This window comes from Neophocaena asiaeorientalis, unplaced genomic scaffold, assembly GCF_003031525.2.
Source record: "Neophocaena asiaeorientalis asiaeorientalis breed wild unplaced genomic scaffold, Neophocaena_asiaeorientalis_V1.1 scaffold21, whole genome shotgun sequence".
In the NCBI taxonomy this organism is placed as follows: Eukaryota; Metazoa; Chordata; class Mammalia; order Artiodactyla; family Phocoenidae; genus Neophocaena; species Neophocaena asiaeorientalis.
The window spans coordinates 3,800,656-3,819,073 of NW_020174053.1; the positions used below are offsets into that span (position 1 = coordinate 3,800,656).

General features: G+C 38.3%; 1 protein-coding gene across 8 annotated transcripts in view; it reads right to left on the reverse strand.

The window, feature by feature from the left end:
• Positions 1 to 18,277, reverse strand: part of USP28 (ubiquitin specific peptidase 28) — a 56,439-nt gene extending 38,162 nt beyond the window's left edge. For 3 of the 8 annotated variants that reach the window (XM_024754234.1, XM_024754233.1, XM_024754232.1), the window contains exons 1-2: positions 5,351 to 5,424; positions 4,210 to 4,342 (exon numbers count right to left, since the gene is read on the reverse strand). In XM_024754234.1, the coding sequence (XP_024610002.1) occupies positions 4,210 to 4,342; positions 5,351 to 5,419 (202 nt within the window). In that variant the 5' untranslated portion in view covers positions 5,420 to 5,424. Of the gene's footprint in view, positions 1 to 4,209; positions 4,343 to 5,350; positions 5,429 to 7,134; positions 7,228 to 8,339; positions 8,404 to 8,568; positions 8,631 to 17,899 lie in introns of those variants that run through there. The other 5 variants (XM_024754227.1, XM_024754230.1, XM_024754231.1 and 2 more) reach the window with 5 other exon arrangements.
• Positions 18,278 to 18,418: the final 141 nt, after the last annotated feature.

Sequence of the window (18,418 nt, forward strand, 5' to 3'; positions counted from 1 at the left end):
TGGCACTATTCACAAAAGCCAAGAGGTGGAAGCAACCCAAATATCCATTGATGGATAAATGGATAAACAAAATTTGGTATATACATACAATGGAGTATTATTCAACCTTAAATAGGAAGGAAATTCTAACGTGCTACAATCTGAATGAACTTTGAAGACATTATGCTAAGTGAAATAAGCCAGCTACTAAAGAACAAATACTGTATGTTTCCACTTATATAAGGTACTTAGAGTAGTCAAAATCATAGAAAACAGAAAGTAGAATGGTGGTTGCTAGGAGCTGGGGGATGGGGTAATGGGGAGTTACTGTTTAATGGGTAGAGAGTTTCAGTCCTGCAAGACAAAAAAAAGAGTTCTGGAGATGAATGGTGGTGATGGTTGTACAATGACATGAATGTACATAATACCACTGACCTTAAAGATGGTTATGATAGTAACTTTTATGTGATGTGTATTTTACCATAATTTAAAAAATTGAAAAGAAAAAAAAAAGGAAATCCTGTCACATGCCATTGCATGGATGAACATTGAGGACATTATGTTAGATGAAATAAGCTAGTCACAAAAAAATAAATCCTGTATGATTCCACTTATATGAGGTACCTAAGGTAGTCAAATTCACAGAAACAGAAAGTAGAAGGCTGTTACTGCGGGCGGGGAGGGAGAAAAGGGTTGTTTAATGGGAATAAAGTTTCAGATTTATAAGATGAAAAAGTTCTAGAGATCTTTTATACAATAATGTGAATATACTTAACACTACTGAACTGTACACTTAAAAATGGTTAAACTGTACACTTAAAAATGTGGGACTTCCCTAGCGGTCCAGTGGTTAAGACTCTGCTTCCACTGAAGCGGGCAGGGTTCAATCCCTGCTCAGGGAACTAAGACCCAGCATGCCACGTGGTGTGGCCAATACACAAATAAATAAATTAAAATTGATGTCCCCCCAAAAAATATCCATGATGAAAAAAAATTTTTTAAAGATTAAAATGTAAATCTTATTTACATTTTAACTACAATTAAACTTAATTTAACTACAATTAACTACAATTAAAAAAAAGAATTCCAACTAATAAATTATTAAGCAATGATAGATAAAATATTACCATTTTGAAATCTCCAATAAAATAAAGAATCTAAGCAATAATCACCAACGGTGGCTGGAAATACTAGGTGGGGAATTTTATGATAAATTAATCAAACTAACAATCTGAACACACTAACAATTTTAACAACACAAAAAGACGGGGACCAGACATTATTTACCTCTTGATACGACAAAATAGAAGAAATACACACACCACTACCTATGACTTTGTCATGCCAGATAAGCATCTAAATTAATAGGAAAGACAGAGAACATAAAAATCCACTAAAGGATACCACAGGAATGCAATCATGTGGTATCATGCAAATGCTGTCAAATAAAATCCTGAAACAAAGGACTTTATTTCCGCAAACATTAAACTGCAAGAAAAAAAGAGAGGGGGACTATATAGATAAAAGGGATCTTAAAAAACATTTCAAACACACTTTAATGTTTTCATTTTATGTGGATCATTATTCTCACAAACCAATTACAAACATATTGTTAGTGAGACAATCAGGGAAATTTCTACACTGGTATTTGATGAGATTAAGAAATTGTTATTAATTTTTAAGTGTGATAATATTGTTGTAGTTATGAAAAAAGAGTCCTGCTTTAGATTTTTTTTTTTAAGTTAAACACAGAATTGTTATATGACCTAGCAATTCCACTCCTAGGTATATATCCCAAAGAATTAAAAACAGATACTCAATGAAATAGAATGGAAACCATGAAAATCTGATATAACACAGAGCTAATACTGTAAATCAGTGGGTAAGTATAGCCTTTTCAATAAAAGGTCCTGAGCCAACTGAATAGCTGGAGGAAGTGAGGGGGTGGATCGAACTATGTTTCTATCTTATGCCTTACCAAGATAATCCATTTCAGATGAATTAAAGATTTAAATGTGAAAAGCAAAACATTACAATTTTAGAAGAAAATATAACAGAATATCCTATAACTTCACAGTATAGGAGTTCTTAAACAAAAAACACAAACCATAGCAGAAGATTAATAAATGAAAGCTATTTGTTAGTTCATCACCATAGTGTAAAACCACAAGTCATCAACAAGGAGAAGATATCTGCAACACCCAAGTCCAGAAAAATGGGTTAATATCAAGAATATAAGGTCATTACCAATAAGAATATCAAGTATCAATAAAAAGAGGCAAACAAACAGAAAAACCAGCAGAAGACACGAAAAGAAACTTCACATGAGGAAACATGAATGGTCAAAAGGGAAAAGATGTTCAATCTCATTATTTAATTTTTAAAAATTCTAATTAAAAACAAGATTATCATTTCATATCAAAAAGACAGGCAACAATTTTACAATCTAACAAATTTGAGAGCAAGAGTTACTCTCAAACCCTGTTAGTGGGAGTATAAATATGTAAAAAAAATCACTTTGGGGACTTCCCTGGTGGCACAGTGGCTAAGACTCCGCACTCCCAATGCAGGGGGTTCGATCCCTGGCCAGGGAAACAGATCCCACACGCATGCCGCAACTAAGAGGTCGCATGCCACAACTAACTAAGGAGCCCGCCTGCCGCAACTAAAGGAGCCCATGGGCTGCAACTAAGGAGCCTACATGCCGCGACTAAGACACAGCACAACCAAATAAATAAATAAATATTTTTTTTAAAAAATCACTTTGGAAAATGTCACTAATAATAGCTACTAGGTTGAAGATGAGCACATCTTAATACTCACCAATTACACTGCTAGGCATATACACTAAAGAAACTCTTGCATACATGCACAAGAAACATAAATCAAAAAAGCTCACAGCAGCCTTGTTTACAACAGCAAAAAAAATTCAAAGCAACCCCAAAGTCAATCAACAAATATATCAATTCTGTTGTATATTCAGACCAAGAAATACTACACATCAGTCAAAAGAAATAACTACAGGTACAACCAACATGGATGCGTCTCAAAAAGAAAAATGTGGATTGAAAAAGTCACTACGTGCACCGAAAGACGTATACAAGAATATTCACAGCAGCATTATTCAGAATAGTTCAAAATTGCCAACAGCTCAAATATCCATTAACACCACCTTGCGCAGCTGATAGATCCCTCCTCCTGGAAGCCTCTTTGGCCTTCATAGCACCACTCTCCTGGTCTTCCTCCTACTCCCCTGCCCCCCGCCCAGACATCTCAACACTGGAAGATCTACTGCTGAGTCACTGAACCTTCCCTGTTTTCTATACCCACTCCCTTGGAGAGCTCATCCCTTCTCATAACTTTAGGTACCATTTACAGGTTTATGATTCCAGGTTTTATCCACCTCCAGTCCAGATCTCTCCCTTGAACTGCACACTTGGACCTCCACTGCCTTTTTCATACTCCACCTGGATGTCTAACAGGCATCTCAAACTTAATATTGCCAAAACCGATCTCCTCATTTTCCACCCCAAATCTGCTCCATCTGCAATTATTCCCATGTCAGTTAAGTGCAACTCCATCCTTTCAGCTCCTTAGGAAACAAACCTGGAGTCATCTTTAACCCCTCTCTCTTTCACAACCCTCAGATCCTTTGTAAGCAAATCCTGTAGAGCAAGCACTTGTCACCCTTCCACTACTGCATCCTGGCCCACACCACCTTCATCTGCAACAGCTTCCTGAGTCGTCCTGGGCTCCCTGCTCTGCCCCATGCTCGCTATTCCCTCCCACACATTCTGTTCTCAACAGAGCAGCCAGAATGATCTTTAGCCAAAGGAAACCCGTTTACAGCATTCCTCTGCACCAAACTCTCCAATGGCTAGTCCTCTTAAGTCAGAGTAAATGCCAAGCAGCTATGAAGGCTCCTCAAGATCTGCCTCCCATTTGTTCCCTCAATGGCCTCATCTCTCACAGGGCAGCAATTCCTGTTTCTTTTGTTCATCTCCAGTGCCTAAAAGAGGGCTTGGCACATAATAGGGGTTCATTAAATAAGTGCCGAATGAATGGAACCATTTAAGCGCTGAGAACTGTGCCTGGCGCCTAGTAATGGCTCAGTAATGAGTCATTATTACTACTATTTCCGAAGGGTTGATGTGATGGAAAGGACACTCACGTAAACTCATCTCTTACTCTCCGCTAGTTCAGAGCGGGACCAAGCCAGGATATACCTACTTGCTAATTCTTCTTTGTTGGCAGCACTGCCCGCTACTTCAGATGGTTCTGTAGCAGCAGTCTCCTGGCTGGGCTCTTTAACTCTTTCATCAGTGAGAAGGCTGACTGCCTGGGTGATGTCACCATTACTGGCCTGAGGGGAGGAAAAATATAGAAATTTCAAAAGTAAAGCATCACAGCATTTAAAATAGGCAGCAAGTTAGTCTGGGGGTTATAACTCTTACTACCCTGGTGACATACTGAATAAGTCTAGGCATAATTCTAGGGTATAAAGGAGGAAACAGAGTACAGTGGAGGATAGTAGGTCTATTATGCTTAAAGCACTGCCATTAAACTCCTAGCTACAGGAAGGGAGTTGCCATGCTCTGATTTCCCACAACATGCAAACGAGAATGGAATCTCCCTGCTTTGCATACTGTGCCGCCTGACCGCACAGAACAGCTACGGCATGATGTATCAAGAAGGGGGCTGGCGATTAACACAGAGATTCTAAGTGAAGTCAGCCCCTACGGTAAAGGTGCCAAACAGTTACCACATTCTACAGTGATGAAGTGATGACCACGCTTCTATTTCACTTTAACTTTTTAAACTTTTCTTAGGAAAAAATTCTAACATACACAACAGGAGAGGGAATGTATAATTGAACCCCATGTGCCCATCACTCGGCTTCGATAATTACCGAGCCCTGGTCAGTCTTATTTTACCTATTCTGCCTCTCCTCCCCCAGATACTCTGAAGCAAACTCTAAGTGTCTTATCATCTCATCAGTCAACGTTTCAGAATGTATCTTTTTTAAAAAATATAACCCATAATGCTATCCTCACACAAATAACCAGTTCAAATTTCCCTGACTCAAATACTTTTTAGTTCGAATCAGGATCCACAAAAGGTCCATACGGTGCAGTTAGTTGATAGGTACCTTAAATCTCTGTAGGTCTCCCCCCGCACTATGAGTCTCTCCCCTCCTCAACTTTTTCCTGCTCTTATAATTTGCATGTTGAAGATACTGGGTCATTTGACCTTTAGAACTTCCGTCCTATACGTATGCACATTCATCTTGGCATAGATATAGCTTGAACTGACATAACTATGATATGAACAACAGTTTTAAAACCTGTTGAATAGAGGCCTTGAGACTAACCTTCAGAGCTTCGTGAAGAAAAGAAGGGTCCTGAATGCCTGTGATCTCCCTCAGTTGATTTAACAGCATTTGGCAGCTCTGTATTTGAGAAACAGAAAGAACACACACACGTGTCAATCGGAAAGTAAACCTGGACACATTTAAAGAATAGACACCAGCATCTTGGGTAAACAGGCTTGAGACTTGCATTGTTTACTTTAAAAAACCAACAAGCTCCAAGGAACAAGGTACTTGACTGTCAGACACATTCTGAAATGCCAAATGTATTGCTCTTTCTAAAGCTTAATCATGGAAAATGCTTTTGGCATTTTTGGACGAAACATGAGTAAATAGCAAAACTACAAATACATAAAACACTTAAATGTAATATTCCAGCTTTAATGGACGCTTCAAGTGCCTCAGGTTTCTCTCTGTGAGCAGTATGTAAGTAGGTCATTATAAGGAGTCCAGGGAATTTGCATGGATGTGAAGATGTGCTATTTTAAGCTTCACTGCACATGCCATTTGTGTGTGTCATTTTTCACTGACATTAAGTTTCCAATCATGTAATTAACAAATGATACCACCAATGTCATATTTGAAACTTTAGGTTTGATTGCTTAAAAAAATGTATAGATAAAGCTAGAATTTTCTGAATTATAAATACAATTGCAGAGGGAATAAAGTATGGAATGTTTTCTCTTCATTAATCTGAATCATGGAAAAACCTTTCTTATTAACTTCCAGCTACAAGATCAGTTTATAACCCTTTTCAGCCTTAAAGTCTTCAACTGACAAGTTAACACAAAACACCTATTTACAAGTAAGCTTTTCAACAATTTAAACAATTGGCTGGCCCAAGTGAAGACACAGTGATCTTACAGATGAATACTGAAAACGAAATAGCTTAAATTTAATCCAGCGAGAAGAAATCTAATTTATTCTTAACATTGTACTAGAATGAAGCCCCAATTCAATACTTGATGCTTGACCATTAACTGTCTTTCAGTTAGTACTATGTCTCCAAGAGGCAGTAGGCAGTCTAGTTCACTGCCAGCTGTAACAGAAACAGTATCCTCTGTTCTTCAACAGCTGAGGGCCCAATGCAACACTCAAGCGGCACACCACTAGAAATAATGAACTGAAACACCCCTGTACAGTCCTTGGAAAAGCATCAACAGTCTTTCTGTTCCAGTCACAGGTCATCGTCATAGGCTAGAAATGGAACCCTACCCTGCTGAGCCCAGCAGCCGTGGAGGCTGTGAGTCTGTCAAAGGCAGTCACCGCCTGGGCACTGCTAGAGTGACTCTCACACTAAGAGGTATCCAGATTTAACCTTGGAAAACACTGAAAACACAGCATATGATTTTTAGAAAAATAAAGTATTAAAAAGTTTATTTCCAAACAAATTCTAATTCCACTGATCGTATTGTGTAAGTGTGTGAATCTATATAGGTCAATCATAACCAATTTTCTAAAAAATCCAAATCAATGTACCCAAAAAAGGGTGGAATAAAAGGATGAGGAAATGGGTAGCATATCAGCCCTGAACTGGAACCAAGAAGGTAAGAGTGGATAGACAATCACATCTTCACCTCAAATTACTCTGTGTACCAACTGATGCAGGAGTCACAGAAGACAATCCCAGTTAAAATAATAGCTCACACCCACTGCTTACTTTTAGCCAGGTGCTGTTCAAAACACTTCATATGTATTAACTCATTTAACCCTCATAACAAACCTGTGAGATAGACACTGCGCCCATTTGACAGAAAACTGAGGCATAGAGATGTTAAGTAACTTACACAAAGTTATTGCTAGTAAGGGGTGGAGCTGGGATTTGACCCCAGGCTGCCTGACTCCAGAGTCTGCACTCTAACCTCTATGCCATGCTGTATCTGAGAAAACAAAGAAAACAGGCAAGAATACCTATTTAATGCAAAACAATGCAAACATTTTATTCTTATATTTTGACCTTGATCTCTGCATCTTAACAAGTTTCCTATTTTAGCTGCCCTTATATAATCACAATTTTGATTACTTAGTAGTACAATCAGTTCCAAATAAGCTATCATCAGGAAGTAGAGAGGTAAACACTATAATGGACGGAATCTAAAGTGCCATCAGTTATAAAAAGCACATTATGCACCACCAAAGACAAAAACGGCTGCCACTTAAATGCCTTCATGACAGTGCAGTGTGACGAAGTCCTTCGTGACAGTCCTAGGAGACACATGAATTGGTCACATCAGCTTCTTGTAGCTCCAAAATGTCTCATTTATATTGAGAAATAGAGCAATTCACCCTACTCCCAGGTGCACTGCCTGGCATGCAACAGACAATGCTTTGGCATATTTCTCAACAAAAACAAAAAAAAGCTTAAAACACCTATAGTATCTTCCTTTCTGAGGTCCCATAATGCACTTGATTGTAGCTTTGCAAGAAAATTTGAAACTGCAATCATTCCTCCAATGACAAATATTTTACTTCACATGAAATCAAATCTGTACCCTGCTGTTCTATTTCTATGCCTTTCTTCATAGTTTTTTTGATCTTTTTAAAGCCCTTTTAAATGGCAAGTAAACTAACCGTGCGGTACCAAGAGTGCATATAACCCGACTGCCATGACGGCAGGAACAGCTATGACTAAGCCCACACATGTGCAGACTATGGTAACTACACCACATGTGCTGCCTGGGTGATAGTAAACGTAAGGACCATCTCAATTTCAGAGATCTCAGAATGCCAAATAAATGCTAATCAATGAAATACGGTATGGAAATGATAAATAATTTACTAACCATTACATTTGGCTGTGGGTTAAAGTCCCACTCCTCTGTCTCCACTTCGTAACAAACAGGTAGCAGTGGACATTAACACATCTAGAATAATACACTCAGGAAAGGAAAATAAACTCTTTGTACCCCTTTTTTAAAAGCTATTGGGCAGAGATGACAGCTACATAAAATCATTTTGTACAGTGTCAAGAACGACATTATATTCATCTTACCTCCTTCAAGAACTCTGGTCCCTCACTATCCTCTCCCTTTCCCATGTTGAGGGAACGAATGAGCCTGCAAAGGAATAGGACTTACTGGCTTTACCTGGTATTTCTCACCATGTGGTTTCCTAACTGTTCTAAGTGAAATCCCTGCCTCTGTAAAGGCAAGAATCACACAACACACTAGCTGAATTGAATTAGCCACGGGACAGGGCTACTAACTGTCACTAACACTTACGGAACGCCTTTCCGTCAGGAACCTTAGATGCCTCACACACACACGAAATCCTCGGAACAACCCTAAAAAAGTTAAGAATCATTATCTTCATTGTGCAAATTAGAAAACTAAGGTTTACAAAACCTATTTTGTCATCAAGTGTCTTGAATTAAAAGATTAATCAAAAATAACTATTAAGAGTCTGAATAACAAGTTACACAAGGATTAAGCTATGCTAGTGATACACATGAACAACTGCTATGACATGACTCAGTCTTATAAATATTTAGGTAAACCTAAATTCTCACACAGACAACGCAATCAGTACTATATATGACATGTTAATTTTACCACAACAGACAAGCTAAGTCATTAGGATCCTACGGTATTACTAACTCACAGTTTCTTCTGGAACTTCACAGGAAGCTGATTTAAATATTAACTTCACCCTAACTATGATGCTACATATAAAGTACACACCCAACATGAGACAAGAGAAAGCCTGTGCTCCAGTCATAATGAGGTCAAATAACTGGCAAGAGCCAACATGTTTGCACTTCCCTATAGCTAAATACACATTATTTTCATAAAACAAAGAGTACTCTCTTTTCTTGCCCAGGGGCAGTGAAAAAAGACAGGCACACAGAAATCTCTAGAAAGAAGGAACTCAAGCTTTCCGACCTCAACTACTCCGTGGTTTTGGTGCAAAACTTCTCAGGACTGAGGTTTTCTTAAAGCAAAGACAATAACTCACCTTATAGTAAGCAATAAACAGGATTAGTCACCCAGTAAAACATTAAACTATGAAGTTTTTTAGTCCTAATCCCACTGCAACTAAATTAAAATCTTTGATCAGCAAATTAGTGAGATTACTAATCTCACAATCTTCAAATACCCAGTTTAGCACTGTGATGCTAGATTATTTCTTTTTTATAGTTATTTCTTATTATAATTTCTAGATTATTCCATTCCTTCAAACAGGGATGCTATTTTCATCATTCTCATGCACACATTTCCTGATCTCAACGGTCTCTTTTTACAAAGCCATTTCTAAATTTAAAACTAAGTACATAATTGATAAATGTTACTTTACTCCAAAGAACTACCAAGGTGTGCCTAATAAAATTCCCTCCAAAGTTAAAGACCTGGTTTTCTAATTTTAAAATAAAACTTAAATACCCAAGGAAAGCAAAGGAATAACTTTAGGAGTCAAAGAAAATATACAGCAGCAACTCCAGAAACCCAACCTATACAACAGGGTCTTAACAACACAGTCTGAGACTGCCACTAACCTTTCCAACTTCCACGAAACAAGAAACAAGTCCACAAAAGCCCTGGTATTTTTTCAGTTTTTCTCCCAGCAACAACTCCATGTTGGTCCAATTTACTCATAACGTAGAAATCTAAAGTGCCTTATGACTCTACAATTGACAAATAGCATTTCTTTAGTGGATGAAACTAAATCCCCCGAAATGGGCTACTTGATAACTTATTTTAATGGTGCAAAAATTAGGTACGTGATGAAAATCACTGTTTCAGTTCATCAACTGGCTTAAAGTTTTTAAAAAGCATTAAAAGTTTTTAAAAGTTAGCTAATTCTAAATGGTATAGTGGGGTTTAAACTAAAATTAAAAGCAAGAAAAAAAAGAACTAATCATTATTTACTCAAATTTTTTCATCTCTTATTTTTTTTTCACATTCACTGAGTAGGAAATTCTAACAGCACAAAAAGATATAAAATGAAAGGGAATTTTCCCTCTTCCTCCCATCCAGTCCCATTTCCCAGGAGTAATCACTATTAATAGTTTCTGACATATCTTTCCAGAAATGGTCTACGCACACAAATATATTCTTTCATACTATACATCATGTCTTGTACCTTGTTGTTTTACTTTTGAATACATTAAGACTATTTTTTTCACTTCTTTAAATACATATGTGCCCCAACTAAATACAAGAAACGAGGCCAGGAAACTGTTACAATAAGGTCTTATGAAATGTATCTTCAAAAATTAAAGAAAATGCCATTCAGCAATCTACTGCTAAGGTTTATTGAGAAACTAAGAAAATATGGGAAAAGATATAAGAAATCAAGTTTACATGGTTATAGTTTTAGAAATCTAACAGTAAAATTTTAAGTTATTATTAGATGGGCCTCAGTGTGTAGTTTCCATCCTCAGTGTGTAGTAAATAACAGGGATCAGAGAGGTGATGTGGGATTGGATTATGAAGGGTTCTAAATGTCAGGATGAGTTTAGACTTGATCTAATGAACAATAAAAAATTATTACAGGTTCCTCAGCAGGGAAGAAATATGAGGGGTAAAAAAGGTACTTTAAGGGGATTCACCTAGCACATGTCAACAACTAGTTTAAAGTGGGATGAGACTAGGGAAAGAAAGCTTAACCATGAGTTATAGGGGTACTGAATAAACCAAGTGTGATGACAGAGATAGGAAGCTGGCAGGAGAAATGGAAAGGTAGAGTATACTCTGCACATCTCAAAGAATGAAGAGATAAAGCTTAGCCAAATATTTGAAAATGGATGCCTAAGAAAACGTGATTGATGAAGACATGAAAGGAAACCAGTAAAAACCAACCAATGTAATATGCCACACTAACAGAATGAAAGGGATAAAAACACAGTTATCTTGGTCGATGCAGAAAAAAATCCAACACCCTTTGATGATAAAAACAATCAGGAAACTAGGAAGAGAAGGTCATTTCCTTAACATGATAAAGAGCCTTTATTTAAAAAAACTCGCAGGTAACATCATTCACAATGGTGAAAGACTGAAAGAGTTCCCCCTAAAATCAGTATGAATACAAAGAAGCCCACTTTCACCAATGTTATTCAACATCATACTAGAGGTTCTAGCCAGAGCAATTAGGCAAGAAAAATAAATAAAAGACACCCATACTGGAAAGGAGAAAGTAAAACTATCTCTATTCACAGATGACATGATATGTAAAATCCCAGAGAATCCACAAAAAAGTCACTAGAGCTAATAAATAAATTCAGCAAAGTTGCAGAGTACAGGATCAATGGGCAAAAATCAGTTGTGTTTCTACACAGCAGCAATGAACAATCTGAAAAGGAAATTTAGAAAACAATTACACTTACAATAATAACCAAAAGCATAAAATACCTAGGAATAAATTTAACCAAGAAGGTGAAAGACTTGTACACTAAAAACTACGTAACACTGAGAAAGAACTTAAAGGAAACCTTAATAAATGGAAAAACATCCAAGTTCGTGGATTGGAAGACTGTATCAGTCAGAGTTCTCCAGAAAAACAGAACCAATAGGGCACATGTGTGTGTGAGCACATGAAGAGACCCTGTATTCCTAGTTTCCTGTGCGTGTGAATTAAGAAATTTATTATTAGAAATTGGCTCTTGGGATTATGGAGGCTGAGAAGTCCCAAGATCTGCAGTTGGCAAGCTGGAGAACCAGCCAAGGGTGTCATTCCAGTCAGATCTGGAAAGCCTGAAAACCAGGAGAGCTGATGATATAAGTTCCAGTCTGAGGGCAGGAGAAGACCTGCACCCAGTCAGGTGGGTAAAGTTTCCTCTTACTCAGCCTTTTTGTTCTATTCAGGTTTTCAACTGAAGGGGTAAGGCCCACAGACACTAGGGAGGGCAATCAGCTTTACTCAGCCTACCAATTCAAACGCTGATGTCATCCAGAAGCACCCTCGAAGACATACCCAGAATAATGTTTGACTAAATGTCTGGGCACCTTCTGGTCTAGTCAAGCTGACACATAAAACTAATCATTACAAAGATTTAATATTGTTAAGATATCAATACTACCCAAAGTGATCTACAAATTCAGTGTAACCCCTATCAAAATTCCAATGACCTTTTTTGCAGAAATGGAAAAGCTGATCCTCAAATTCATATGGAATTTCAATGGACCCTGAAGAGCCAAAACAATACTGAAAAAGAACAATGTTAGAGGACTCACACTTTAAGATTTCAAAACCTACTACAAAACTACAGTAATCGTGACAGTGTAGTACTGGCATAAGGACAGGCAATATGGACAAATGAATAAGAAGTGGGAGTCCAGAAAAAAACTATACATCTATGGTCAACTGATTCTTGACAAGGGTGTCAAAACCATTTGATGGGGAAAAAAATATTCTCTTCAAAAAATGGTACTGGGGGTGCTGTAGGGATAAGATTGATGGTGTTTAAGAGTACAAACTTGTAACAAGTACTAAAATAGTCACAGAGATTTAATGTACAGTTTATTGAATGTAGACAATAATATTGCACTATAAGTATGTAATATGATAAATATCATTACAGGAGCAAACATCTGATAATATACAAATTTTCCGAAGTAACATGATGTACACCTTAAATTTACACACACCACAAACAAAAATCGTGCTAGGACAACTAGATATCCATTTCCAAAAGAGTAAAGTTTGACCCCTACTTCACACAATATTCAAAAACTTACTCAAAATGGATTAACAACCTAAATATAAGAGCTAAAACTATAAAACTCTTAGAAGAAAGTTAAAGGTAAATCTTCATTATCTTGAATTTGGCAATGGATTCTTTTCATATTATACCAAAAGCACAAGCAACAGAAGAAAAAACAGGTAAGTGGCACTTCGTCAAAATTAAAAACTTTTGTGCATCCAAGGACGTTATCAAGAAAGTGAAATGACAACCTACAGGATGGGAGAAAATATTTTCAAATCATAAATCTGATGAGGGTCTAGCATCCAGATTATATTAAAATTCTTACAATTCAAACCACCAAAGACAAACAAACCCAATTCAAAAATGAGCAGAGGACCTGAACAGCCATTTCTCCAAAGAAGAGATGCAAATGGCCAATAAGCATAAGAAAAGATGCTTAACAACACTAGCCATTAGGAAAATGCAAATCAAAACTAAATGAGGAAGTGAGAGAGTGGCAATGGACTTATATATATACTACCAAATGTAAAATAGATAGCTAGTGGGAAGCAGCCACATAGCACAGGGAGATCAGCTCAGTGCTTTGTGACCACCTAGAGGGGTGGGGGTAGGGAGGTTGGGAGGGAGACACAAGAGGGAGGAGATATGGGGATATATGTATATGTACAGAGCTGATTCACTTTGTTATAAAGCAGAAGCTAACACACCATTGTAAAGCAATTATACTCCAATAAAGATGTTAAAAAAAAAAAGCAAAAATGGACAATAACAAGTGTTTGGGGAGGACGTGGAGAAACTGGAACCCTTGTGCGTTGCTGGTGGGAATGTAAAACGGTACAGCTGCTGTGTAAAAGTGTGGCAGTTCCTCAAAACATTAAACATAGAATTACCCTATGATCCAGCAATTCTACTTTTAGGTATATATCCAAAATAATTGGAAGCAGGTACTCAAAATATTCGTACGTGAATGTTCACAGAAGGACTATTCATAAAAAACAAAAGGTGGGAACAACTCAAATGTCCACCAATGGAAAAACAGACAAGACGTAATAGATACATAGAGTTGACTATTAGCCATTATTGAAAGGAATGAAGTACTGATACATGCTATAACTTGGATGAACCTCGAAAACATTAAACTAAGTGAAAGAAGCCAGACACAAAAGGTCACGTACTATACAATTCCATTTACATGAAACAACCAGAACAGGTAAATGCAGAGACAGAAAGCAGACTGGTGTTGCCAGGGGGAGGGGGAATAGGGAGTGACAGCTTAGCGGGTTTTCTTTTGGGGTGTTAAAAACATTTTGGAACTAGACAGAAGTGGTGGTTGTGCAATACTGTGAATATACTAAATGTACACTTTAAAATAGTTAATTTTATATTATATGAATTTATTTAACTGAATAAAAAGGGAAAGCTTTGCACAATCGCGCGCACGCACATACACACACACACACACACACACACACACTCACAACAAGAAAAAAGACACCAGGAAAGTATTAACTTGGGCTGGAATATTGAAAAAGGACATATTTGTTTAGGGCATCTCAAGTTTAACCTGACTACCGACCATCACGCAGCAGCTGCCAGCACCTATTCACGGAGATCTTTAATTTGGCTTTGAATGTCTGGTATTTTGACCTCCCTTTTTATTATAAAGCCTTGATGGTGGAAATAGCACTAAGTAGCCCAGATTCTTAGCACACATTAGCCTCTAGGCAAATTTCAACTTTCTTGAGCATCAATTTCCACACCTGGAAAATAAAGTATACCATAAGCCTTGACAGCACTGGTGTGACTATGAAGTGAAGTAATGCATACAGGAATTGTTACTAAAATGAAAACATGATTTTTAAATGTAAAATATTGTGACCTGCCCATCTAACAAAACTCATCTAGAGGTCGTAGTAAAAATACTGATATCCTAGGAGAAAACTGCCTGTGCCAGGGTTTTGGTTTTAGCACTCACTAGCTGTGTCACTTTGCAAATTCTACTTCCTAGTCGCACTAAATTTTACTTCATAGGGTTGCTACATGGATTCAATGAGAATAAATGTTAAAGTGCTTCATAAACTGTCAAAAAAGTCTGGAAGCAGGACAAGTACAAGCTGGCTACAGCACACCCAAAATTTCTACATTTCTAACAAACTCCTAGGTGATGTGGATGCTGCTGGTCCATGGACCATATTCTGAGTCGCAAGGGAGCAGAAGTCAGTGAAGGTGACTGGGCGGTTAGGTTCGGATAAGGAAGATGTAAGAAAACTTAGGCATGTGAGGAGAGACATCTAAATCAGGATTTCTTAAGCTCAAAATTATTGACATTTTGGGTCAGACAGCTTTTTGTTTAGGGGGGACTACCCTGTACACTGTAGGATGTTTAGCAGCATCCCTGGCTTCTACTGGAGCATTCTCCCCCAGTAGTCACAATCAAAAAGGTCTCTAGACACCAATGATTTAGATTCATCTCTAAGAAATGAAGGGAGAAGGGAAGGGTACCTCTTCCACTGAGAGAAAAAGGGATGCTAAAGAGGGGGGAAAAGAAACCCAAATATGAGACAGAGAGCTCTTAAGGTATCAGCAAGCTCAGTTAAGTAGAAAGGAAGGTTATCTATTTAGAAAGAGTGCAGGGAGGACTGAAAGTTTAAAACATCAGGAAGAGTTCTAGAGAGTAATAGAAAGGATCTGACCCAAAACAATGGGTCCACTGACTAAGAAGTAAGATCAGGGATTTCCTGGGCTCCTTGGAGTCAGAAGTGCCTGGTTTCAATCGTGGCTGTACCACTGACTAGCTTGGTGACCTTCGGCAAATTATTTAACAAGAAAATTTCCTGGAGCTGTCATAAGTACTGAGATAATATATGTTAAATTCGTAGCACAGAGTGTGGCATACAGTACATGATCAATTAATGTTATCTACTACTATTATCAGCGTCATTATTTTCCTTGAAAAATGTTTCACTTGGCTATTGCTTTAAATTTCTTGGATGAAACAAAATACATGGAAAGATCTTGCCTGGTGAGGTGTTACTAGTCAATGTGTTTTATAAATTTACTAAAAGTACTGTGTGAATAGGAACTGTTTGTAGCTGGAGGCATGAGAGTTGTGGAAGCCAACCAAGCACTGACTTACTGATGTTCCAAAAATCACAATTAATGAGACAAGGTAAAAGAGGGTGTAAAGGGCTTCCCTGGTGGCGCAGTGGTTGAGAGTCTGCCTGCCGACGCAGGGGACACGGGCCCAGCCCCGTCCGGAGCCTGTGCTCCGCAACGGGAGAGGCCACGACAGTGAGAGGCCCGCGTACCGCAAAAAAAAAAAAAAAAGAGGGTGTAAAGCCAAAAAATCAAAAGAAAGCATTAAATTTTCACAGAAACTGACAGGTTTTCACAGGGCTTCAGTTAGCAGAACGTGTGATGAGCCCTGGTTTAGCTGCCAAGGACCACAGGTTTCTAAGAGCCAACCTGACTTCAAGTTGTAAACTACAATAACAGTAAACATTGCTGCTGGTTTTCACCTAAGTCAAGAATTGATTGAAACAGTGCCCTCTTTTAGACTCGAGTACATACTGAGAACATATTTCAAGAGTACTACGTTTTTCTTGCACTCGAATCTTGGACGGCTATAATGGGTTCTGCCTGTTCCATGCATAAATGACCAATAATGGAAGGGAAGCATTCTAGGTTTTAAATAGATTGTCAGGGGAGGAGAGCTCCCCTCAATTACAGCAATTAAAGATCCTTTAAGGGCAATGTAGAATGCTTCAGAGAATTCAAAATAGAGTCCATTCTAACATGAAACTTATGAAGATTAGGAAGAAGATATTAAAACCTTTCCTCTGAGATGTGAAAGGTAATTTCCTCATATAAGACTCCTTCAGCCTAGCCTGCTAACTTCAAGCATTTTACATTAGCAAAAACAAAAAGGGCAAACATTATCAAGCATTCCAAGCTTATCATCTGTCTGTATGGGGCGAATCACTGAGAAGAACAGTAAATGTCATCACTCTGCAGGTTGCCAGGAATCAGGGTCCTCCAGCTAGCCACAGCCACTGGAGTCCCAAATCTTTCCAAAAATAGCTATGACTTATATACAAGTGTTCATCAAACACCTCACATACGAACTCTTAAACAGAGAGTGCTGAGACAATGGTCACCTATCAAACTGCGGCAGAGGTAAATGCAGTTGCTGCTGACCAAAAGGCACATGGTGTCAACCAACGAATTTAAATGACTTGCTCTCCCTTAAAACAGTCTCTTCTCCAAATCAACATGACTGTCTCAAAGCTAAGATTTTCCCACCTGTTTTTAACTCACTGTCCTAAAAACAAACAGAACTGATCTCTGAAACCAAAGAAAATCCTGACTCAGGTTCCAACAGGCATTGGTAAACACCTAACAATTTTTCTATTACAAATCAGCACATGAAACACCATCTGCCTACTTTCATTTTTGAGCCCACGACCCAGAGGTATCTTTTACGACAGGAGTTTAAAAAGTAAGTGCGGTCACTTTACACACTATTGGTCTCCCGAGTGCCTGAAGAGGAAAAACAAAAAGGCATAAAAGGTTTCTCACGTGGAAGTATCTGACAGCTCTGTACTGTAAATATTTTATGAAATTCCTCACTTCCAAACTCGCATTTAAATACTTGGTACAGGATTCCAATTCTGTCTTGAAACAGCTTAGCACTTGACGGGTGACGGGTAGTCTTAAGTTGTAACATTCCAAAGTAACATTAGAAGACTTTCTCAAATTGCCCACTTCCCAAGTTTTTTTTCGCACAGACATTAGCCGTTTGATTTTCTCTCAAACCAGTATTCTTTTACTCTCACCACCTTAGCCCAGAAATCCTCGTATTGATTTCAATCTTCTTAGATAATAGAAAAGGGAAAGCATTATCAGCATACCTTGTATTCATCGCGCTGTTCTGTTCCTCCCCCTTCCTTAAAAATCTAGAGTGATGAATGCAGTAATTGGGAAGGCTGCTTTCTGCTTAAAAAAATAGGGCTGTGTGTGGAAGGCATGAAGTGGTAACAAGGACCCCTGGTCTTTCACACGGTGTAGATAAATCCTGGCTTTAACTTAGGTAACTTCGGTCTGCTTTAGACTCTTAGAACAGCACTGCCCTAAAACGGATTCGAAAACAAAAACAAAAAACAAAAACCACCAAAGCTGCCCCTTTCGTAAGTTTCTCACCCTTGGTCGGGGGCCAGGAGCGCTCTTCTTAGAGATCCCTGATGCAGACAGCCCACGTCCAGCCCTTTATATTTGATTTTCCAAATTAGCTAATCTCCCTCGAACTTCAGCCCGTCCCCGAACCCAAAGAGAGTCCTCAATCTCTGCGACCGAGCCTTGCAGAGACTTCACCCTCCTCCTCGAGCCCCGGGGCTCACCCCGGCCGGCGCGCCGCCCTCTCCCCAGCCGGG